Genomic DNA, 24,470 nt, shown 5'->3' with positions numbered 1-24,470 from the left:
ACATTCCACCCAACCACCCAGCCCAGAAAAGAAAACAATTGTAACTGTCTCATTACAGTAGGTAGCAAATTGTTTCTAGGGTCATTCAAGATTTTTACATTTTTTTTCTTACTGTTTCCTCTCTCATTTTTAATCCAATCTGTCTCTGCCTCTCCTTATTTCTTCCTGTAGTTGATTTGACCCCATATCATCCTAATCCCTTCAGGGTTGCTTCCTCCTGCTTTCTTATGCAACCTTGAATTTCATTGGTTAAGGAGATAGATTATTGGATCCATCTTTGGGAGGCCAAAAATTATCTCCCCACCAGGTCCTGTTTTCTCAACTCCTAAGTGGTCAATCTTGCCGGAGAGGACAAAGAGAACACTTCAAGGCGCATCTGAAGCTCGCCTTGAAGCATGGCAGCTTCATTGACCTTGGTGACTGGGGGATGAGTTTGCTACCAATCGTTCAAAATGGTGGCAACTTGTCCATCAAGCTGCATCACGTTTTGAGTCACAATGTCTTAATGATGAGGGAGCAGTGACAGGGAAAGAAAGAAAATGAAGCAAACCCCACACTGCAGATCCCACTACCTCGTTGGACATCCTGCCCCATGCCCCCAAAGATCGATTGGTCAAGAATTTGCCTGATCAGTCACAGGGAGACCCATGGCAGAAATTCGCCACCCTGAGTGGACATCATCCTCGAATCGCAGGGCAGCCAGCAAGAAGGTGTGTCGTAATAACTTATACCGCCAGCAATCTGCCAGGCAAAATGCAGGGTGAGACAGTAAGAATTCAATTTGTGGCACTCACGGAGAGATGTCCCACTCCAGCAATATCTGGGCAGTCGTTTCAACAAGCTAGCAATGATAATTATTTCAGCAGAAAGTAAATATTAATTGTATTGTAACTCTTTAGTGGGTGTGATGTTCTGCTGGGTAGTTGCAGTTCATTTTAACTTATGAGGGGAAGAAGTACTGGCCATTCACTCAGTGAAAATATAGTGGTGGAATCAGGCTATTCTGGTGCAATAAGCACTTTCGAAGTCCAGACTAACGGTAGGCTTGCTAAAAATGGCCAGGCGCCTTCTGTCAACTAAATAGCAGGCCTCCCAAGAAGCGTTTCTTTTAAAAACAGGCTTATATTTTACTGAGTACTCTGAGAGATTTGGTGACAGAACCTTGGATTTCCATTAGGCAGAATCTTCACCTTCAATATATGCAGTAGTTCCCCAAAAAAGATCATTTCTAATTGATGCCAATTATCGTTTTCAGCAATTATAACTGTTGCCTTTTCAAAACTATGGAAAGAGTCACTATTATGAAGTTTATTTTCTCAAACCCCAGTGACACGTTTGATAAATTACACGTTCAGATCTAGTGGGTGTGTGGCTGCACAATTCGAGGAGCAAGGGGGAATACATAAGCCAAACCGGGGGGGGGGGGGGGGGGGGGGTTGTGGTGGAATCTAACAAAAGGCTAATAAAGTGTTTTTGGCTTCAATACAAGGGACATATCATTACCATATGATCAGGAGTTGCCGGTATGTATGTGTCAGTTAAAGTTCTCTGCAGTTAATGGGACCTAGTCTAGAGGCTAGCTAAGAGAACTGGAGCAGGGGAATTTTTTTTAACCAGCTGTGACCCTTCCAGCGAACAGCAACAAGGCTCCCTCCCCCTTACACACCTGTACTGCTCTCCCCAGACAGCGAGAGCTTCACCACCAGAACATCTTAAGCGAAACACTGGGACGGATCTCAGCAACTGAAAAGGTATGGCTCGTGTCCAGTGCTGATCAATTCAATCTTGCTGCAAATATTCCTTTGATTGTGATTTTCTCTCCCCCCCCCCCCTCTCCCTCGCTAAAAACTGTCGCCTCTGTGAATCTGAGTGACTTGTTCTCAGTCGGTTGCATGCGTTGAAACTGAGGTACTTTTCCCCCTCCCCACCCATGCTTTGCTGCAAGTGGAACTAGCTATGCTTTTATTTACCCTTTCAGCGTGGACTAATGCTTAAGTGGCTTGCATTTACCGTGTAGGACGAGCCCTTGGTGTTGACTGCAGTAATTGTTTTAACCCACCACTGAGGTGTTAACGGCTGGAGGATGAACGCGTTGTTTGACTTTATCCCCTGAACGTTTGAACACAATTGAAAGTTGCAGCTCTTTGCTAGCAGCACCCCGGGGGTGTAAGTAAATAAAAGCACACACGGTGACAGTAAATTCATGGGACTACTGTACTGCTTATTCACTGCTGATAATTCGCAGAATTCTGAAGAATGAAACAATCACCTGGTCCCAAAATGCTACTTTAATAAGGAGGTTCTCGAAGTCCTTGAGTTCAGCATTGTCTAATTCTGCAAAGTTCCACCATTGCGGTTTTCTTTCACAAGCTATTTTATCAGCTTCATTTCTGAACTGATCATTTTGGTCTCCCCCTCTCAGCGTGTTGGAACCATGTCCAAATTCACTCATGAAATCAAGACTTTAATGTGTTAATGCGGTAAATAGTGACTTGAGGTCCTTGGTGATGCCATAGATAATGGCCTATTCTCCCAGAAATTGAAATAGAGATTTCTTGGGAAAAAAAATAAGGAATTGACATAAGTGCGAAGGAGAATTACAGTCATTTTGAGATCCGTGCCTTCGAGTTTTTGTTCAGTTGTGCTAGACCTCGAGGAGGGTGCTTGATTAGAATTGAAGCAATTTGACAGATGCCCCATCTGATTTTTTTACTGAGCGATATAGATTAATTCCTCTGTGGACTAATTTCCATGCCCCTTTGTGCTCTGGCCTATTGAGCGGCGTAGCTACTAAAATGAGAAGATGTGTGTGGCGCGGAGCACATCGTGATGGGGCAGTTATTAGTGTGGGGGTCATTCAGTGACCAGTAGGTGACTCCACTGTCACTCAGTGGGCTGGACTCTTGCCCCTGAATTACAAGGTTATTGGTTCAAGTCTCGCTTCAGAGAATTGAGCATGCAATTTAGGCTGACACCAGCACAGTGCTGAGGGAGTGCTGCAATGCCACAGGTGCTGTGACCTGAATTATTCATTAAACCAAAGCTTTGCGACCCTTTCAGGCGGATATAAAAGATCCATGGCACTACAGTGTGTTGAAGAAGAGTAGTGTGGTTCTCACCGATATCCTGGCCGATATTTACCCTCCATTATATAATGATGCAGTATGACTGGAGGCCCATCAGCCTATACTGGCTCTTTCAAAGAGCCATCCAATTGCTGCCTCTTTCCCACTGCCTATCACATGATTCCCCTTGAAGTAAATAGCCAATTTCATTTTGAAAGTTCCTACGGAATTTGTCTTCAGCATTCTGTCAAGCAATGCATTCCAGATAATAACTTTTTTTTTAATCCTTTCGAGGGACATGGCTAGGCCAGCATTTATTACTCATTCCAAGTTGGCCTTCAGAAGGTGGTGGTGAGCTGCCTTCTTGATCTGCTGCAGTCCTGTGGTGTAGGCACAGCCACGGTGCTGTTAGGGAGAGAGTTCCAGGTTTATGACCCAGTGAAGAAATGGTGATATGGTTCCAAATCAGGATGATGTGTGACTTGGAGAGGAACTTGCACACATTGGTGTGTGTTGTTCTTGTCTTTGATGCGTAAGATCTTTCATCCTCATGCTCCCACTGGTTCTTTTGCCAATCAATTTAAATCTGTGTCCTCTTATTACTGACCCTTCTGACGGTGGAAACAGTTTCTCCTATTTACCCTATCAAATCCCCTTCACCTCCTCTTCACTAAGAAGGACAATCCCAGCTTCTCCAGTCTCTCCGCACTTTCACATCTGACTTCTTTCTATCCTCTCGAAGGCCTTGACAACCCCCCTAACTCCTGATGCCTTTAATTGGACATAACACTCCAGCTGAATCTTACCTCGTGGCTTATAAAGAAGTAACATAATTTCTTTGCTACTACACTTTATACCTCTATTTCTATCAAGGGGTGGCATGGTGGCACAGTGGTTAGCGCTACCGCCTCACAGGGACCCGGGTTCAATTCCGACCTTGAGTGACTGTGTGTGGAGTTTGCACTTTCTCCTCGTGTCTGCGTGGGTTTCCTCCGGGCACTCCGGTCTCCTCCCACAGTCCAAAAATATGCAGGCTAGGCAGATTGACCATGATAAAATTACTCCTTAGCGTCCAGGGATGTGTAGGTTAGGTGGGGTCATGGGGATAGGGCAGTGGGTGGGCCTAGGTTAGGATGCTCTTTCTGTGCAGACTCGATGGGCGAGTGGCCTCTTTCCGTGCTGTAGAGATTCCATGAATCTATTTATAAAGCCATGTATTCCGTATGTCCATATAACTTGCTCTGTCACCTTCAAAGACTGGTGCATCTACACACCTGGATCCCTCTGTTCCTGCAACCTCTTTTAAGTTGTGTCACTTATTTTGGGGTGCCTCTCCTCATTCTTCCTATCAAACTGGATTACTTCATACTTCTCTGGTTTAGATTTTATCTGCCATCTCTACCCCTCTCATTTCACCAGTTTGTCCGTGTCCTCCTGAAATCCCACCCTCCTCATGGTTGACTGAGCTTTGTGCCATCTGCAAACTTTGAAATGGTGTGCTGTCGACCCAAGCCCAGTTCACTATATTGTATAATATATATCAAAAAAGAGTGGGGGTCCTAATGTTCACCCATGGGGAACACCAGTGTACATTCAACTTCCTGTCTGACAAACAATTGTTTATCACTACTCAATTATTTAGTAAATTTTTAATTTTTAAAGTTCATTCAGGAGATGTGTGCATCACTAGGAAGGTCAGCATTGTTGCCCATCCCTAATTGCCCTTAAACTGAGTGCCTTTTTAGAGGGCAGTTAAGAATCAACTACATTGCTGTGCATTTGGAGTCACATGTAGGCCAGACCAAATAAGGACGACAGATTTCCTTCCCTAAAGGGTATTAATGAAGCAGATGGGTTGTTTACAACAATTGACAGTGCTTTCATGGGACATCCTTAGATTTTTAATTATGGATCTTTATTGAATCAAAATGTCACCATCTGCCATGATGGGATTTGATCCTGGACACTGTACCATCCCAATATTCCCGCGGGCTTCACCTTTGCAAACAAGTCTATTATTTGGTATTTTGGCAAATTTTGCAAGTCGAACATCAACTACACTATCCCCAGCAATCTCTCTGTCACTCCATTCAAGAACTCAATCAAGTTAGTCAAATATGATTTCCCTTTAACAAATCTATGCTGACTTTGATTTGTAAGCATAGTTTGCCGAGTGCCAATTAATTTTGCCTTGGATGAACCTCTCAAAATGTTTCCCCATCGCCAATATTAGGCTGACTGGCTTTTAATTTGCAGGTTTATCCTGCTCCCCAATTTTGAACATGAATGTGACATATTCAACAATATCAATTCAATCAAAAACCCAGGTTGTCTGGTCAATATGACATTGCAGCATCTGGGAGCTTGCTGTGCAAAAATGACGATAAAGTATTTAATTGGCTGTAAAACACTTGGAGACATCCTGAGATTGTGAAAATGCATGTTCCCTCTATGTTCTTTATTTTATCATTTCACATGAGATGGTACTCAACAAGCAGCCTGATTCTCATTCTAAATAAAGCTGAACCATGTTAAACTGGGTTAATAAAATTAACCAGCGTGGGGATATTCATCCTTGCCCTGACATACTGAAAATGTGAAGACAGGTTTAGCAAATAATGAACTTACTTTGATTGGTTGACAATTATTGGCGGCCAAAATGTACGTTTCCCATAGCCTGGAAGAAGATGAAATAAATTTAAATGACCTGTCTATTTTCATTCCCTCTATCGGTAGCAACTTCCATTTTATCTTACAAAATAGACATTGATAATGTTCACAGCCAAACATCAGGTGGCTTGTTTAATTCCATTACCTCAGCAACTTGGCAGACAATGCCACCAACATCCCAACACTTAATGGAGAAAAGATTGATGCTCCTTTTAGAAACTGTGAAAATACATACGAATGTATAAATTCCACAGAATAATGGCTGATCTGATTCTAATCTCAATTCCACATTCCTGCCGACCCCCAATATCCTTTCATCCCCTTGCTTATCAATAATCAGTCCACCTCTGCCTTAAAAATATTCAAAGACTGTTACTAATGCCTTTTGAGGGAGAGAGTTCCAAAAACTCATAGTCCCCTGGGTGAAAAAAATTCTCTTCATCTTTGTCTTAAATGAGCGACCCCTTATTTTTAATCGGTGACCCCTTGCTCTAGATGCCACAAGAGGCAACATCCTTTCCACAGCCATCTTGTCAGAACCCCTCAGGATCTTATATGTTTCAATCAAGTCACCTCTTACTCTTCTAAACTCTAGTGGATACAAGTCAAGCCTGTTCAACGTTTCCTCATAAGACAACTCTCCCATTCCTGGTATTAGTCGAATGAACATTCTCTGAATGCTTCTAGTGCAATTACATCCTTCCTTAAATAAGGAGACCAATACTGTACACAGTATTCCAGATGTATCTTTGGATTTCTATCAATGAAATGGGTCCGAATTAATAATTGCTTCTGAATGCCTGTGCCCTGTGGAATTTCATTGGTCCGTTTTCTACCAGTTAATGTCCAATCAGCACCTACCTGTAAATAGTGCTCCTTCTGGCGCTGTTCGACATGGGCATGACTAATCAAAGATATGGACCCAACTTCAGAGCGGGAGTTAATATGAAAATAATTTACCGTAGAATTCTGAAATTAGAAACAAAGACTGAGGGCGGGATCTAACCAAATTGCAACAGAGTCCATTGTCGAGTGCGTTTAGCCAGGTGTTTCCCTGCGCTTGCAGTGTGCTATCAATCGGGACTTTGTTGCAATCTGGGGCCTCAGTGGGGAACATCCTGCCGAGGCCGCACTTAGTCCCGTTTCCTGTATTGAGGAGATCCGCCCGCTAGAACTCCTCAGTGCAGGAGGAAAAATGGCATTCCAATCTTTTGACCCCGCTCTGCGATCCCCCCAAAGCCCAACTCACCTATAAGGGGGTCCTCGAGGCGCCCCGAGGCCTGATCCTTGGCATTGGAAAAATGCCACCTTGGTACTTTTTGTCTGTGCCAGGCTGGCACCCAGGTGGCACTGGCACCAAGGTGCCCCCAGAAGTGTCAGGGTGCCACCCTGCCCTGAGGGCAATGACCTGGCACCCCCACCCCCCCGATCCCTTGGGAGACCAACAAAGTGCCATTCCGACTGGTCCCCGTTTGTGGCGCAATGCGGCTGCTAGATCGCGCCCTGAATTACTATTTCAGTTATAAAAATTGTCCTCTTTTGCAAAAGTGCTGAAAGTTCGAATTGCAGTTCTTTTAAATTTATTCCGACCTTTTTCTATTACACTCAGAATGGCACAAGCCATTCAGCCCAACGGCTCCATACTGGTGTTTATGTTCCATATGATCGAGCCTCTTTCTACTCCATCTAACCCCATCCACACATTCTTCTATTCCTTCCAGCTCGCTTTGACAAAGGGTCATCTGGTCGAAACGTACGCTCTTTTCTCTCTGTACAGATGCTGCCAGACCTACTGAGGTTTTCCAGCATTTTCTCTTTTGGTTTCAGATTCCATCAGCTGCAGTAATTTGCTTTTATTCTTCGATTCCTCTCTCCCTCATGTGTTTATTTAGCTTTGACATAAATACCTGTCTGCTATTCACTTCAACTGTTCCCTGGGGTGACAAGTTTCACGTTATAACAATTCCCTGGATAAAGAGATTTCTTCCAAACTCACGTGTGGTTTTGTTGGTTACGATCTTATATTTCTAACCACTAGTTTTGTCTTTCCCTCATTTACTTCTTTAAATATCTAAACCTCAAGCTTTCAGTTCACTGTATAGGGAATGAAGCATATAACTGGCGGTGCAAGGGCTAAATTCCCTGACCTGAACATTCCCGACGGCAGGACTTCCTTCCTGCCATGTGAGGGACCGGTGGAGAACACATCCCCACTGACTTTGACTGCCCCTCACTTGGGAGGAAGTTCTACCTCATAGAGTTACCATCCAATCTAATTGGTCAGCAGCTCCCAGACAGGAGCAGCACCAGACAGGAGAGAGAATGCTTCAACATGCCGGATCCTAAGCTCCAGGGCTCTGTGGCAAGGTCAATTTTGAGTAAAACCAAATTATTGCAGATCATAGCATCCCTACAGTGCAGAAGGAGACCATTTGGTCCATCATATTTGTACTGACCATCCGAAAGAGCAGCCTATCCAGGGTCAGGCCCCACCCTATCCCTGTAACCCAGTAACCCCACCTAAACTTTTGGATACTATGGGTCAATCCACCAACCTGCACATCTTTGGACTATGAGAGGAAACCGGATCACCCAGAGGAAACCCACGCAGACATGGGGAGAAAGTGCAAACTCCACACAGACAGTCACCCAAGGCTGGAATTGAACCTGGATCCCTCGTGCTTTGTGAGGTGTCAGTGCTAACTAACGTGCCACTACATCGCCCTGGAATCAGATGCTGTTTCAGACGCTGGCAACAAAAACAAAAACAGAAAATACTCCACAATCTGACAGCATCTGTGGAGAGAGAATTGCATTAACGTTTCGAATCTGGATGTCAAAACTAGAGAGAATTGGAAATAGGATCAGATTTATAAGGGCCTTAATTGGGGAAAGAGCAGATGGTCCACCCGAGACCTTCCCTTCCCCAGGGTAAAATTACTGTGAGGTTAAGGTTGGTAGGAACCCAGAGGGAATCACATTACTTACCTCCCCCACCGCCATCCTACCTAAAATCCTGTCAGCAAGGGAGCGTGAAATTCAGCTCCTTGTTTTTGCTGATCACCTATTTAAATTGTTCCTGAGTCTTGTGCTGTTGAGCTGAAGTGCAGTTGAATGCAGCACCATTCACTATTTAGATGCTGTGGGCAGTTAGTTGGATTGGTGGGTGGTCCCTTTGCTTAGGATTGCCAACATTTGGGCACATATGGTGCAGCACACTGCTGCCTCACGCGGCGAGGACCCGAGTTCAATCCCGGCCCCGGGTCACTATCTGTGTGGAGTTTGCACGTTCTCCCCGTGTCTGCGTGGGTCTCACCCCCACAACCCAAAGAAGTGCAGGGTAGGTGGATTGGCCGCGCTAAATTGGCCCTTGAAAACTAATTGGAAGATAATAATTCTCTCAATTTAGTTTTAAAAAAGGATTGGCAACATTATTTCAACATATTCTTGGGAGAATTGGAAGATAACTATTGGCCAGCTCCCCTGTTACTCTTCCAGGTAGTGGCACGGGATTCATCCATGGGGTTCAATTCCCATACCGGCCTCCCCGAACAGGTGCCGAAATGTGGCGACTAGGAGCTTTTCACAGTAACTTCATTGAAGCCTACTTGTGACAATAAGCGATTGCTATTATTATCCACACAGGGCCTTAGTTTAACACCACACCAGAAAGGCAGCACCTCCGATGGTGAAGTTCTCCCACAGGGCTCCACTGGTGTGTCAATCTTAGCTCTGGAGTGGTACTTGGATGCAGAACCCTGTAACCCGGGAAGTGAGTGTGCCACCACCTGAACAAAGCAGTCACAGCTGATGCTGGAGGCCCCAAGCCCTCGGTGGTGTTGGTATGAAGCTAAGGCCACTTCAGAACTGGACTTGTGATGTTAATACACCCTAACTAAGGGGCAGCACGGTAGCATTGTGGACAGCACAATCGCTTCACAGCTCCAGGGTCCCAGGTTCGATTCCGGCTTGGGTCACTGTCTGTGCGGAGTCTGCACATCCTCCCCGTGTGTGCGTGGGTTTCCCCCGGGTGCTCCGGTTTCCTCCCACAGTGCAAAGATGTGCAGGTTAGGTGGATTGGCCATGCTAAATTGCCCTTAGTATCCAAAATTGCCCTTAGTGTTGGGTGGGGTTACTGGGTTATGGGGATAGAGTGGAGGTGTTAACCTTGGGTGGGGTGCTCTTTCCAGGAGCCGGTGCAGACTCGATGGGCCGAATGGCCTCCTTCTGCACTGTAACTTCTATGTAAATAACCTGACATATTACTATTGCGTGGCACAGCTGCAAGTGAAAAGTACCAGCAGGAGTTTTCTGAGGGAGAAGTGAGGGGCATCAAGAAAACATTGGAAATAAATACTTGGCTTAAGTCAGACAAAATAGACAAGATCACTGCCCGGACTTGCAACTACTTAAAACATGTGCAATATAACTGCAACAATGCCATTCTTTCAGATTATCACGAGCTAATCTGTAGGACATGATCATTTCCAACAGGCAATTGGGTGGGATTTTCCTGTCACTCGCTCCCTGTTTTCTGGCAGTGGAGGCGGCTTGCCATTGGCTGCCAGCGTGATCTTCTGGCCCTGCTGATGTCTGTGTTGTTTTTTATAGCTCACCCATCCTGCTGCCATGAAACCCCCCCACAAAGGGTCACTTTCAGCTGGTGGGAACGGCTGAAAAAACGAGTTTGCTGAGCTCAGTTTTTACTGGACAGGGAGAGAGATTTTGGTGCCCGAAAACACCAAAGGGCAGCACGGTAGCATGGTGGTTAGCACAATTGCTTCACAGCTCCAGGGTCCCAGGTTCGATTCTGGCTTGATTCACTGTCTATGCGGAGTCTGCACATCCTCCCCGTGTCTGTGTGGGTTTCCTCCGGGTGCTCCGGTTTCCTCCCACAGTCCAAAGATGTGCAGGTTAGGTGGATTGACAATGATAAATTGCCCTTAGTGTCCAAAATTGCTCTTAGTGTTGGGTGGGGTTACTGGGTTATGGGATAGGGTGGTGGTGTTGACCTTGGGTAGGGTGCTCTTTCCAAGAGCCAGTGCAGACTCAATGGGCCAAATGGCCTCCTTCTGCACTGTAAATTCTATGAAAACTATGAAACACTGAGTAATCATCGACAACTACAAGAAAAACGCAAAGGTAATGTGAACATCATAACAATAGGGCTGAAATACAAAGGCGAGGAGGTTATGATGCATTTTTATAAACCACTTTTCTGATCCTATTTAGAATACTTTGAGTACTGTGAGTGTTCAAGAAGGCAGCTCTAAACTTATCTTTTAAAAAAAATATTAATTAAGGGGTAATTTAGTATGGCCAATCCACCTACCCTGCACATCTTTGGGCTGTAGAGGTGGGACAAGGGGAGATTGAGCAAACTCCACGCGCACAGAGACCCGGGGCTGGAATCAAACCCAGATCCTCGGCACCGTGAGGCAGCAATGCTAACCACTGCAGGGGGCTGGGGCCTGGGGAGGGCAAAGGGCGACCGGAGTGGGGAGGCGTGGGGGGTGGGTGCATGCCGGCCCATAGTACAGGATAATGTGACAGAGATTTCACATGTCTCGGATATAAGGTTATTTAATGGTGTGCAGCCATGGCTCCAGCCATCCCTAGGCCCTGATGGTACTGCCCTCCACCCCCCTCAGTACCCTCTCAGTGATCCTCTATGTGCTTAGCCCTCTGTGCTCTACCATTATGTCTGGGTGTGTCCCTTGGATGCACATTTCGGGTGGGGGTAGCCAGCTATGTCTCATGGCCTTTGATGCCCCTGACGGGCATCCTCTGGAAGGCTTTGGCCCTGAGGGTCCCGTCCGGCTTGGCAGTGGCACATGCCTTGCCGTACCACCCTGTTCCCCACGCTGATCCCAGGACGTGCTGTTGTTAGGGAGGGTGGACATGGGAGAGTTGGTGACTGTCGTTGTCACCCCCTATAAGGCTTTGGTTCTGCCCCCAGTGCTCCCTCCTCTCAATCGGTGCCACCTGCATCAGGGACATGGTCCTTAGTGACCTGGACATACAATGGAGCGCCTCAGTGAACCTACCTGAGACTGGACATGCTCCGCAGCACCTCGGAAAGGTACACCTACATCAGGGACAGGTCCATCAGTGACTTTAACATGCTGTTGAGGTGCTCAACCATGGCAGTCACTGACTGAGCCACACCTTTGACACCACCAGTCATGGTGCTGACATCGTGCTCCAGGCCCTCCACTGCGGTTGCCACCCTAGCAGTGTAGGCCTTGGTGTCAAGCATCTCCTGCAACCGTAGTCTTTGGGACTCGGCTATGGACCCGCTGGAGTGTCACTGACGTCCCCCACTATGAATCTTGTGGCTGCACCCCATCAACTGCATCAGCTCTGGGAAAGCCTGGTCCAGAGGCTCAGCATCTGACTGGGATTCAGCTGGGTTCTGGGATCCGACAGACCCCCGACTGCTGTTCCCCCCACCCTGGACGTTTCTGCCTCCACCTGATGTGCATCTGTGACTGTGTAGTGCTCGCCAGATCGTGCCGCAGAAGCCTATCCATTACTTTCGCCCACCGAGATGTGTGTCTCTGAGCTGGTAGAGGGTGGGGATGACAACCGTGATGCATCGATGGTGGTGCCCTCGGATCTCTCTTCCGAGGTGTTTCCTTGGATGGCAGGGGACGGGCCATCCCAGATGAGAATTGATATCACCACTATGTCATCTTCTCCCTATGATAATATTGTACAACACTGTAGAATTAAATTATTAGTGGGTTAATGTCAAGCTAAATATTAGCACAGTTACATGTATTCATTGTATTTATATAGAAACCCACGCTGTCCTGACCATTGGTACTGGGTTAAACACTTCAGTCCATGTATTCAACGTGTTGGACGATTTCTAGCAAATCAGGAATGGGAGTCTATAAACAAGAGGAAAAGCTGCTATTGAAGTATTGCAGTGCCATTGGAGTTGGGAGTAGGAATTCTCAGCTGACAATAAGAGCTGATGGGAATGGGAAAGGTGGATCTACCACCTTTGATGTCATTAGTTTGCTAGGAGCGTAACCCAAAGTACATACAAACAATGATGGGCAGTTGAAGACGAGCAAAACATACCCCTCACCTCTGTGATGATTAGAGCATCAAGACTAGACAATTCCTACCCCATCCCCGATCTTGAATCCCTTGTCCTTCATCCGCCCACCCATAAACCCGCTCCTGCCCCACAATCCCACATCTGGAGACAGGAACAGAGAGCCAGTGAAAAATCCCGGGTCAATAATAAAAATCTGTGACTTTCCCCTCAGGTGATTGAACACCAGTCCAGATGATTATTATTTGGATCTTTAGTTTGTTGTCGTCTGATTCAAGTAGGCTTCAAAAAGTGACACTCACATTTTTAACTTCAAACAAGGACGTAGGTTTCTCACGCCTGAGATTCCACAGGGGTCCCCGCCATAACTCAGGCCATTATTGCTGTTTCCCTCAGAGCAGATGTCGATCTTTCATTACAACCAGGCTGAGAGATTGCAGCAAAACACCCCAATGAAATTTCAGAGCCTTGCCTCTATGACAATAAGCAGCCACTCACATAACACTGATAAAAACATGTCTCACATTCCGAAGGATGACATTTAATTTATAATATTTAGCACTCCTAGAAATATTTCCTCTACATATACTTAATAATAATTAAAGCACATTTCCCCTTCCCTGCGCAGTAGCTTCATTTCTCAATGAGGGAGGGGGGTGGGGTGCGTTGCGTGTGTGGCTGGTGCAGGCAAAGACAGCTGGATTTTAAACAGATGTTTGGTGCCAAGTGAAATAACAGCCAGAGAGTCTGGTGGAACATTAGTAAAGGAAGGATGAGGTGGAGTTCAGTTGCAGACTTGGCATGTCGCGTTTTACGTGGATCTGTCAAGCAATTTGTCATATCTTAAGAATTAAGTAGAAAAACAGTGTCTAGAATAACATCAAATACCAGCGAATGAATATGGTGTTTTTGACTGTCCACAACTTTGTTTCTGTTGGTTCTCAGCTAGACACCAAGCAACTTTGGGGCAGTGAAATTTAATGTCCAGTGTTTATAGTTTGAGCTTTCTACTCATGCTGTTTGTCTGTTTATTTATTCTCTCTAGTTCTGCTAGTATTACTATCTGCTGCTTTTGTATGTTTTGCTCCAGCTGAAGTTTTGAATGGTTATGGATGTACCGTCTGGCTGTGTTCTAGAGCTAGCTTGCTCTCTTTCCATAGCATCACATTGCTAAGGGTGCAGTCAACTTCACCATCAGCCAACAGAACTGGTGCAGCTCCTACCAATTATCTGAAATTTGGAGGGCCAAAGGGCCTGTTCCTGTGCTGTATTGTTCTTTGTTCTTTGAAGGACCAAGATTAGCAAAATTCACCCAACCTAAGGGAGGAGATCGGGTGCCTATTTAAAAAGGCCATTCCCTGAAATGGATCTTATAGTTTCTCTGGTACTTTTGGATAATCGGATCGAAGAAAGGAAGACATTTCATTTATCTGATGAGCTTTCATAATCCACGATGTCGCAAAGGCATTTTACAGCCAATGAAGTATAGTCACTGTTGTTTACTGAATATTTTCTAACTATGACCAGTTTGTAGTTAATCAGTAACGATGAATTATGTATGTTATTTAACACAAGGAATTAAAAACATTGGACAAAATATTCTGACTATTCCGCCAGTGGGATCTTGTGGTCCTGCCAACGGCGCCCCACATTGCAGATTCCTGGAAGAGTGTGAACAATGGTAAACCCGTTGGTAGGTGCGGGATTCGAAGATCCAACCGCTGGCCAATGGCAGGTTGTCTCCACCTGCCCCCACAAAACACACCACAGAGGGGGTGGAAAATCCTGTCTATTGAGTGAAGTTACAATAAATCCACATGATGAATGTTTTTTTAAAATATTATTGGGATTATGGTGATAGTCTGTAAAGAAAACTGTGTGTTCATGATTAATTAAACTGGGGGAAGGTTACTAGAGACAGCTTATCTGTGAGATCTGAGAGATAAAAGAGTAGAGTGGTTACGAAGAGTTTGATTTACAAGTAAATCAATTGGATTCATAATTTGGTTGATGAGATAAGCATGGATTAGGCTTTTCAGATGTAGAATTTAAAATGTAGAAACAAAGTTGTGGACAGTCAAAGATGTAGAGTTTAGAAGTGACAAGGGACTTTTTACAATTACAAAGGTTTCATAACTAAACAGGAGATGGTATATTATGTTTTATTGACTCAAAAGTGGACACAATAGGAAAAGATAAAAGATTCTTGTATTGGGAGATGTTGAGTTCAAAGAGGTGTTTGAGAATAATAAAAGGGAAAAAAGATATTTAAATAAATAATTTTAGCTGTGTTGTGTGGCTGGAAATTCCCTGAAGGCAAAATTTGCATGCCACCTAGATCCAACCCAGAAAAAAACTTTGCTGCAATTTTCTGGCACCGAATGCTGACGGGATCTTCCAGTCTCACGAATGGCAACCACCCTGTGCAGTGGTTCCCCAGTGGTGGAGGATGCAGGACACGCAACGCCCTGTCGACATTGGCGGGCCTGGAAGATCCCACCATCATCCAATGATGGGTTGCCTACACCACAGGAAAACACGCCGTGGTGGGGTGTGGTTGGGGGTGGCTGCGGGGGGGGCGGGGGGAGGGGGGTGTTGGTGCCAGGAAAATCCCACCCTTTGTTTCCAGAAAACAGTTTGTTTTTGAGCTTTTCTTTTGGATAGCCACACCTGAGTGGAGGTGTTCGAGGAGTCTTGAGTTTTACATTTATTGAAGTGACAACAATTCTTTTGGGGTAATATTACTGGATTTTCATAGTTAAAACTCCATAAGGGAGTTGTTGTCAGGAAGGTAGTTTACTTGTGTTTTAACCAAGTGTTTTGTTTTGTGTGTGTGTGTGTGTGGGGGGGGGGGGGGGGGGGGGGGGGGTGCTGTAATACTGTTTAAACTGTGTAACTTTAATTTTATGCACTTAAGTTGTTTTTTAAATAAATTTGTTAATTTTTAAAATCCTAAAAATGTTACTGGAGTTCTGTGCTTTTGGGCTCAGGAGCTATTTCTCCTCATTTTCAAAATACAAGATCAGACAGGTTTCCCTCTGGGATCTGGTTTGCTCAGCAAATACCAAGTGCTGTTTGTAACAGCCGTGAGTTATTGTCATTCGGAAGTGAGTGGAAGCAAATTCAATATTCACTTTCAAAAGAGAATTCGATAGATATCTAAAAGGAAAATGTTATCAGAGCAGGGGTGTAGGACTAATTGGATCATTCAAAGGGCTAGCACGGGCACAATGGGCCAAACGGCCTCCTCCTCTGCTGTAAGAAATGACAATTCGATGTCTATTTGACTCACACATAGTTAAAGCTGCTAAATCCATTATCTGCATTATTTACCCACGTTTCTCCTGTCCTAAAACATCTAAATTCTTTCAAATATTTGTTATGTAGTAACCTTTGTTATGAAGAAACTGCTCATTTGTTGTCAACCTTTAACTGTTACTGGTTACTTTTTTTACAGGTTTCCCGCTGCGATATTTATGTTACGACAAAACTCAGACCTTTTCCAAGGGAGGAATTTGCATGCATTAAGGCCAAGGTTTTGATAATATTTTCAGCCAGAAGGGCCTGTTTTTTGTGCTTCAGTGGGGAGCACTCACACCTTTGAGCCAGCAGGTGGCGGGTTCAAGTCCACATCTGAGCACCAAATCTAGGCTGGTGCTTCTGTGCGGTAACTGAGGGAGTGCGGCATTATCCGAGGTGCTATGTTTTGGATTAAATGTTGAAGTGAGGCCCAAACTGTACTCTCATATGGCTGTCAAAGGTCCTCTGGCACTCTTTAAGCAATATTTACTCCTCAACCGACACCTAAAAGCAGATTATCTGGTTGTTTCTACTGTGGCAGCTTGCTGTGTGCCAATTGGCTGTCTTGTTACCCAATGTTACGATAGTGACTATAACTTAAAAACGCTACATTGGCTGTAAAATGCCCTGTGATGTCCGGAGGGTGTGAAAGATGCTATATAAATGCAAGTTCTCCATTTCGTTCTAGAATGGAAAATTCTGTGCACGGTTGTGCGTCTATTTGCTTGTGTTTTGATCATGAGTAATTGTTTAGATATAAAAATAAGAGAATTTACCATTGGATTCTGGAACATGCTTTTTGAGCATTTGACTATTTGCCAGACAGCCGAAGATGCCCAGGTTCTCATGAATTTTTTTCTAAATTGTTCCTGGGATGTCAACATTGCTCGTGAGACCAGAATTTATTGCCCATTGCTAATTGCCCTTGAGAAGGTGGTGGTGAGCAGCCTTTTTGAACCACTGCAGTCCATGTAGGGTAGATGTTGCCCATGGTGCTGTTAAGGCAAGTGTTCCAGGATTTTGACCCAGCGACAGTAAAGGAACGGCGATATAGTTCCAAGTCAGGGTGGTGTGTGGCTTGGAGGGGAACTTACAGATAGTGGTGCTCCCATGCATCTGTCGCCCTCGGTGGCAGAGATCACGGGTTTGGAAGGTGCTAACCCAACACCTTGTCCTGGAAGGTGTTGATCCTCTTCAGTGCTGTTGGAGCTGTACTCATCCAGACAAATGAAGAGTATTCCACCACACTCCTGACTTGTGTCTTATAGATAGTGGAAAGGCTTACATGCTGCAGAAATTCTTTTGTAGCCACTGTATTGATATGGCTAGTCCAGTTAAGTTTCTGGTCATCCAATGCGTTTGATCACACACGGCCACATCTCAAACCATTCTAGCGACAAATTTAGTAATATTTAGGCAGTATAACTTAATTAGCTCAAAAGAGATGCCCAACTAAGGGATGAAGCAATGTCTGACCTGAAATTCCTTATGTTCATAAGGAACATTGGCTGCAACGTAATGGAGGGTAACTGCCTGTGAATAGGGTGATAACTAGACCTGTTCCAGTTTTAGAATAATACACCAGAATAATTGACAAGATTTAAATATGATTAAATATGAATGAAGTCGCTGAAGTAGGTACTCAGGGGTCCAATGTTACATTTTCTTCCTAATTATATGCCCCAATTCCACAAAACATCTTTTTCAAAATAACATTTCCTCTGCGTTCATCAGAAACTTGCATGTTGAATGAATTATTGTCAGTTCACTTGAGACAGTAACACAATATTTTTTCCATTATTATATTTGGAACTCATTGCCGATAATAGGATTCAGGAGATGTCTGCAAGGGATTACGTTATTGAGGACAATTAAGCTATTGTGCCACACCCTGTGATAAATTCCCACGATTTGTGCCTCATTCTTTCGCTAAACATTGAGGGCAGATTCTCTGCTTTGGGGTTTGCATCATAGACCCACATCTATCAGTTACACATACTGGGTGGAGATCAGGAGCAGGAAATGTGCGGTTTTCCCATTCGTCTTCCTCCTGGACCCAGTCCCAAGGAAACGGCAGCAAAATGGAAGAGCCCTCATTGAATGTTCAGTAGTCAGGTGGTGTAAAGATCTACCTCTCTCCACCTGCTGTATGGCAGGCTTCTAGCTGGTTGATGTACAATTAACAAGAATGAGTCACTATTGGAAGGATGTGATTGCACTAGAGAGGTTGCGGAGGAGATTCACCAGGATGGTGCCTGGGCTGGAGTACTGTAGCTATAAAGCGAGGGTGGCTATGCTGGGGTTAGTTTCCTTAGAGCAGAGAAGGTTGAAGGGGAACATGGTCAAGGTGTACCAAATTATGAGGGACATAGATAGAGAGTAAACAAGGAAAGGGTAGGGCCCATTAGAGACCAAAGTGGCAATCTGTATGTGGAGGCTGAAAGACTTAGGTGAGGGTTTTGCATCCATGTTCACGATTCAGAAAGATGATATAGGTATAGAAATCAGAAAAGGGAACTGTAATATAATTGAACAGGTTTGCATTGAGAGGGAGGAGGTGTTAGCAGTTTTAGCAGGCTTAACAGTGGCTAAATCTCCATCCCCAGGCCCAGATGAGATGTATCCTACACTGCTGTGTGAGGCAAGGGAGGAGAGTGCAGGGGCTCTGACACTAATTTTCAAATACTCTCTGGCTACAGGAGAGGTGCCAGAGGACTGGAGGACAGCTATTTATGGCACCATTATTCAACAAGGGAGAAAACAGGTCATTAAAGGCCAGTGTGCGAGAGAAATTATTGGAAATAATTCTGAGGCAGATATTAATCTCCACTTGAAGAGGCAAGGATTAATCAAGGACAGTTAGCGTGGCTTTGTCAGAGGAAGATCATGTGTAACAAATTTGATTGAGATTTTTGAGCAGGTGACTAAGTGTGTAGATGGGGGCAGTGTAGTAGATGGAGTTATGTACATGGACTTCAGTAAGGGTTTTGACAAGTTCTCTCATGGGAGATTGATCAAGAAAGTAAGAGCCCCATAGGATTCAGGTTAATTTGGCAAATTGGATCCAAAATTTTCTCAGTGACAGGAGGCAGCGGGTGATGGTTGAAAGTTGTTTCTGTGACAGGAGCTTTTCAAAGTAACTTCATTGAAGCCTACTTATGACAATAAGCAATTATTATTATTATTAGGAAGCCTGTGTCCAGTGGTGTTCCACAGGGATCGGTGTTGTGACCCTTGCTCTTTGTAGTGTACATTAATTATCTAGACGTGAATGTGGGGGGTATGAACAATGAATTCACAGATGACATGGAAATTGGTGGTGTGGTAAATAGCGCCGAGGGAAGCCTTGGATTACAGCATGATATAGATGGGCTGGTCAGATGGGTAGAACAGTGGCAAATGGAATTTAACCCTGAAAAGTGTGAGCTGATACATTTTGGAAGGACTAAAAAGGTAAGGGAATACACAATGAACGGCAGGACTCTAGGAAGTACAGAGGACCAGAGGAATCTTGGGGGGCGCATATTCAAAGATCCATAAAGGCAACAGGGCAGGTAGAAAAGCTGGTTAAGAAGGCATATAGGATACTTGCCTTTATTAGCCAAGGCACAGAATATAAGAGCAGGGAGGCTATGATGGAGCTGTTAGTTGACAGCGAGAGTGGAGGGTGCAGTTCTGGTCGCCACTCTAGAAGAAGGATGTAATTGTGCTAGAAAAGGTGCAGAGAAGATTCAAGGATGTTGCTGGGGCTGGAGAATTTCAGCTATCAAGAGAAAAAGAAGTTAGTTGGGCTGGGGTTATTATCTTTAGAGCACAGAAGGCTGATGAGGGACCTGATTGAGGTGTATGAAATTATGAGGGATTTAGATAGGGTAGGCAGGAAGAATTTTTTCTCTTTAGTAGAGGGGTCAATAATCAGGGTGCATAGATTTAGGTTAAGATTTAAAGGGGATTTGAGGAAAACCTTTTTCACCCACAGGGTAGTGGGAATCTGGAACTCGCTGCCTGAAAGGGTGGTAGAGGCAAAAACCCTCACAACATTTAGATAAGCACTCAAAATACCATAGCATAAAAGCTTACGGACCAAGTGCTTGAAAATTGGATCAGAATAGATAGGTGCTTGATGGCCAACTCAGACACGATGGGCCGAAGGGCCTCTTTTTGTGCTGTAAAACTCTATGACTCAATGAGTCAGTCGACTGTGGGTTCAATTCCCAGGCTGGAGACTTGGGGACAAAATCTAGGCTGATGCTGCAGTGCATTACTGAGGGAGTGCTGCACTTCCAGATGCTGCAGTGCATTACTGAGGGAGTGCTGCACTTCCAGATGCTGCAGTGCATGACTGAGGGAGTGCTGCACTTCCAGATGCTGCAGTGCATGACTGAGGGAGTGCTGCACTTCCAGATGCTGCAGTGCATGACTGAGGGAGTGCTGCACTTCCAGATGCTGCAGGACATTACTGAGGGAGTGCTGCACTTCCAGATGCTGCAGTGCATTACTGAGGGAGTGCTGCACTTCCAGATGCTGCAGTGCATTACTGAGGGAGTGCTGCACTTCTAGATGCTGCAGGGCATTACTGAGGGAGTGCTGCACTTCCAGATGCTGCAGGACATTACTGAGGGAGTGCTGCACTTCCAGATGCTGCAGTGCATTACTGAGGGAGTGCTGCACTTCCAGATGCTGCAGTGCATTACTGAGGGAGTGCTGCACTTCCAGATGCTGCAGGGCATTACTGAGGGAGTGCTGCACTTCCAGATGCTGCAGTGCATTACTGAGGGAGTGCTGCACTTCCAGATGCTGCAGGGCATTACTGAGGGAGTGCTGCATTTCCAGATGCTGCAGGGCATTACTGAGGGAGTGCTGCACTTCCAGATGCTGCAGGGCATTACTGAGGGAGTGCTGCATTTCCAGATGCTGCAGGGCATTACTGAGGGAGTGCTGCACTTCCAGATGCTGCAGTGCATGACCGAGGGAGTGCTGCACTTCCAGATGCTGCAGTGCATTACTGAGGGAGTGCTGCACTTCCAGATGCTGCAGGGCATTACTGAGGGAGTGCTGCACTTCCAGATGCTGCAGTGCATTACTGAGGGAGTGCTGCATTTCCAGATGCTGCAGGGCATTACTGAGGGAGTGCTGCACTTCCAGATGCTGCAGTGCATTACTGAGGGAGTGCTGCATTTCCAGATGCTGCAGGGCATTACTGAGGGAGTGCTGCATTTCCAGATGCTGCAGGGCATTACTGAGGGAGTGCTGCATTGCCAGAGGTGTTAGCTTTCAGGTGAGAAGTTAAACTGAGGCTGCTTTGATTTCGCTAGTGGATCTGAGAGACTCCATGGCAGTTCTCAAAGAAGTGTGGGGATTAGCCCCCCCCCCCCAGACAGTGACCCAAAGCCGGGATCAAACCTGGGACCTCAGCGCCATGAGGCAGCAGTGCTAACCACAGCGCCATCATGATGCCCTTCTAAATTACATCCTCTAGACCGTTGAATGACATAGTAAATGGTACAGTACACATAATAAAGCATGACGCATTGAAGGGGAAATACATGAGGAACAAAAAAAATGGGAGGGCATGTTGATGGGGTTAGAATAAAGAGGGTGTGAGAAGGCTGCATGGGCTAGTTGGGCTGAATGGCCTGTTTCTGTGCTGTCAGTTCAATGCATCTCTGTGTCGTAACCGGTGTTCCTTTTGTTTTCTCTCAGGTTAAGTCACTGTGTTATTTTGTGCCAACCATGCGTGTGATCATATCGCTGGCGTTCCTGGTCGCAGCCTCCTGGGCCAAGCCATTTCATCAGACACAGTTTCTTGACTTCATGCTGGAGGATGAAGGATCTGGTTTTCTCCCTGAAAGTGAGGGGCCAATTTGCCCATTTGGTTGCCAGTGCCATCGCAGAGTGGTGCAGTGTTCTGACCTGGGTAAGCTATGTGATCTAAGTGCTTCAGTCGTGGGGACTACTCTTTCCCATAGTCTTCACGTTGAATAAAACATGTCAAATTCTCATCCTTGTTTTCATATACCTCCATTTCCTCACCCTTCCCGACCTCTGTAACCAGTCCCAAGCCTCCAACCCTCCGAGATTTCTTTGTTGCTCTTATTCTGGCCTATGAATGTCCCCGATTTTAATCGCTCCACCATTGGTGACTGTGCCTTTGGCAGCTTAGGCCCTAATCTCTGGAAATCTCCCTCCCCTCAAACCTCTTGGCCTCACTCATCTTTTAAGATGGTCTTCAAAAAACCCACCTCTTTGACTGGAATTTTGATAATCTGCCTCAATAACCCTTTCTGTGGTTCAGTGTTTTTTTTTGTTAATGCACCTGTGAAACTCCTCGGGCTGTTTTATTACTTTTTAACAGTTCAACTAGTTCCTGTTCGATGGGATGAATGGTTCTGATAGACTACTTATGAGGAAAATTCTATTGCGTGGGAACCAGTGGGAGAATGGGTATCTGTAACCAGAGGACTCACTTCTCAGGTAATATGCAAAGGAAATGGACGGAAAATGCGGAGAATCTTCCTTTTAACACGCGTATTTGTGATCTGGAATGCACTGCCTGAAAGGGTGGAAGCAGGTTGAATCGTAACTTTCAAAAGAGCATCAAATTTATACTTGAAAAGAAAAAGGAAATGAAGGGCAATGGGAAAAGAGTTGGGGTGACCGAGTGGTATGAGACGAAGTGGGCTTTCAAAGAACTAGCACAGACATGATGGGCCAAATGGTCTTCTCTCTATGTTAATATTGGAATTGTGCTGCGATAGACTACATGTTTTAAGTTGGTAATTGAGCACAGTTGGTGAAGGGTGAGGGATCATTGTAACAGTATATAAACCAGCTGATTCCAGGCGCCTGGGAGGAACTGGGTGAGTCTGTGACTTTGCTGTCTTGGAAATAAACTTGCCTTAAGGTACAGGCTGGCTTCAGACTCATTCTTCCTCAATATACCATTATTGGAATGTTGGATGATTGTATGGTTTGATGATGTTCTCCAGTACTGAGGATGGAATTGTGAAAATGCTGAATTTAATCATCTGATGGAGATTTGTAAATCTGGATTAAAAACAGAAAATGCTGGATACACTCACCGAGGTCTGGCAGCATGTGAGAGAGAAAGAGAGTTAATGTTTTGAGTCCTTACCTTTATGTCACTATCAACACTCTTTAGTCCTTAATGATACCATTAATACACCCTTTGTCCAATGTCCATGACATCTTTGGCTTAGCTCCGACCCATCCCTTACCTTCTATTCTGTTCCACCTCCCTCTCCAACTGTATAATTAATTGCATTTCTATCCCTCTTCAGTTCTGCAGAAGGGTCAATGAACTCGAAATGTTCACTAAGTGTGGTAAACACCACTGGTAACACATTACATGTATTACGGTAAGTACGGTAAGTATCACTAAGTTTCTCTCTCCACAGACTCTGCCAGACCTGCTGAGCTTTTCCAGCATTTTCTGTTTTCATTTCACATGTCCAGCATCCACAGTATTTTGCTTTCATGTAAATCTGGATATATGGGGCAGGATTCTCTGACCCTGAGGCTTAGTATTGATGTCGCCGTAAACGCAGTTGCGTTTCTCGCCGGCGTCAACATGGCCTCAGGATCAGCAATTCTGGTCCCTACAGGGGGTGTTAGGGGTTGGCAGACTGGGGAATGTGGGTGAGATGCCATTGGCAAGCCTGATAAGCAGCTCCCTGTCACTGTTGGGCTCCAACGTGGCAGAGGGGATCACCCGTAGATTAGGGCCCACCTGTCCAGGGTGGCTGTTTCCACTGCAGTACAGGCAGAAGCCAACCAACATATCAATGTAGCAGGAGCTGCTCAGACAAGAGGAACTGAGAGACCTGTGCATGCTGCAATGCAGGCTCAGGCTGATACCATCATGGCTGCAGATCACAGTGCTCAAAGGAGCATGCAGGATGTCACAGGAGTCCAACAATCTGCCCACCAACAGATTGCTCGGATAGTTGAGGTGCCACTCCCTGGGAGTGGCAGTGGCTCCATGGAACATAAAGCTACTGCCCTCTCTTAGGATAAAAGCATTTGTCCTCCCATCACTGCCTTTCAGCCAGCCTGGGCTGCCCTTGATGGGATGGTGTATTTCAAACCTTCAAGGCTCAGAGCTGCCTTGGGATGTCCTGCGAGCCCCCCCCCCCCCCCCCCCGCCAGTCAGCAGGCTTTCACCAGCTATGCCACAGTTACTGGAGTAACACTGCTTAGGAGCGCTAGGAGAGGCAAAGGCACCTGCAAGAAAGGCACCGAGGCAATACACAAGGGACTATAAATAGAAAGTCCCTCTTTGTATCAGTGGATGTATTTTTTGGATAAATGTGTTCTGGTAAAGTTATTGCTCATGGCTCCTATCA

The 24,470-nt window shown here is 45.4% G+C and overlaps 1 protein-coding gene across 2 annotated transcripts in view; it reads left to right on the top strand.

The window, feature by feature from the left end:
• Positions 1–1,512: 1,512 nt before the first annotated feature.
• The window catches only part of dcn (decorin), a 69,499-nt gene continuing 46,541 nt past the window's right edge, over positions 1,513–24,470 (top strand). Inside the window, exons 1-2 of one of the 2 annotated variants that reach the window (XM_038780832.1) lie at positions 1,513–1,751; positions 21,808–22,021. In XM_038780832.1, the coding sequence (XP_038636760.1) occupies positions 21,838–22,021 (184 nt within the window). In that variant the 5' untranslated portion in view covers positions 1,513–1,751; positions 21,808–21,837. Of the gene's footprint in view, positions 1,752–3,807; positions 3,890–21,807; positions 22,022–24,470 lie in introns of those variants that run through there. The other variant, XM_038780831.1, reaches the window with a different exon arrangement.

Source organism: Scyliorhinus canicula, chromosome 20 (genome assembly GCF_902713615.1).
Source record: "Scyliorhinus canicula chromosome 20, sScyCan1.1, whole genome shotgun sequence".
Taxonomy (NCBI): Eukaryota; Metazoa; Chordata; class Chondrichthyes; order Carcharhiniformes; family Scyliorhinidae; genus Scyliorhinus; species Scyliorhinus canicula.
This window is presented reverse-complemented; position numbering and strand designations above follow the sequence as displayed.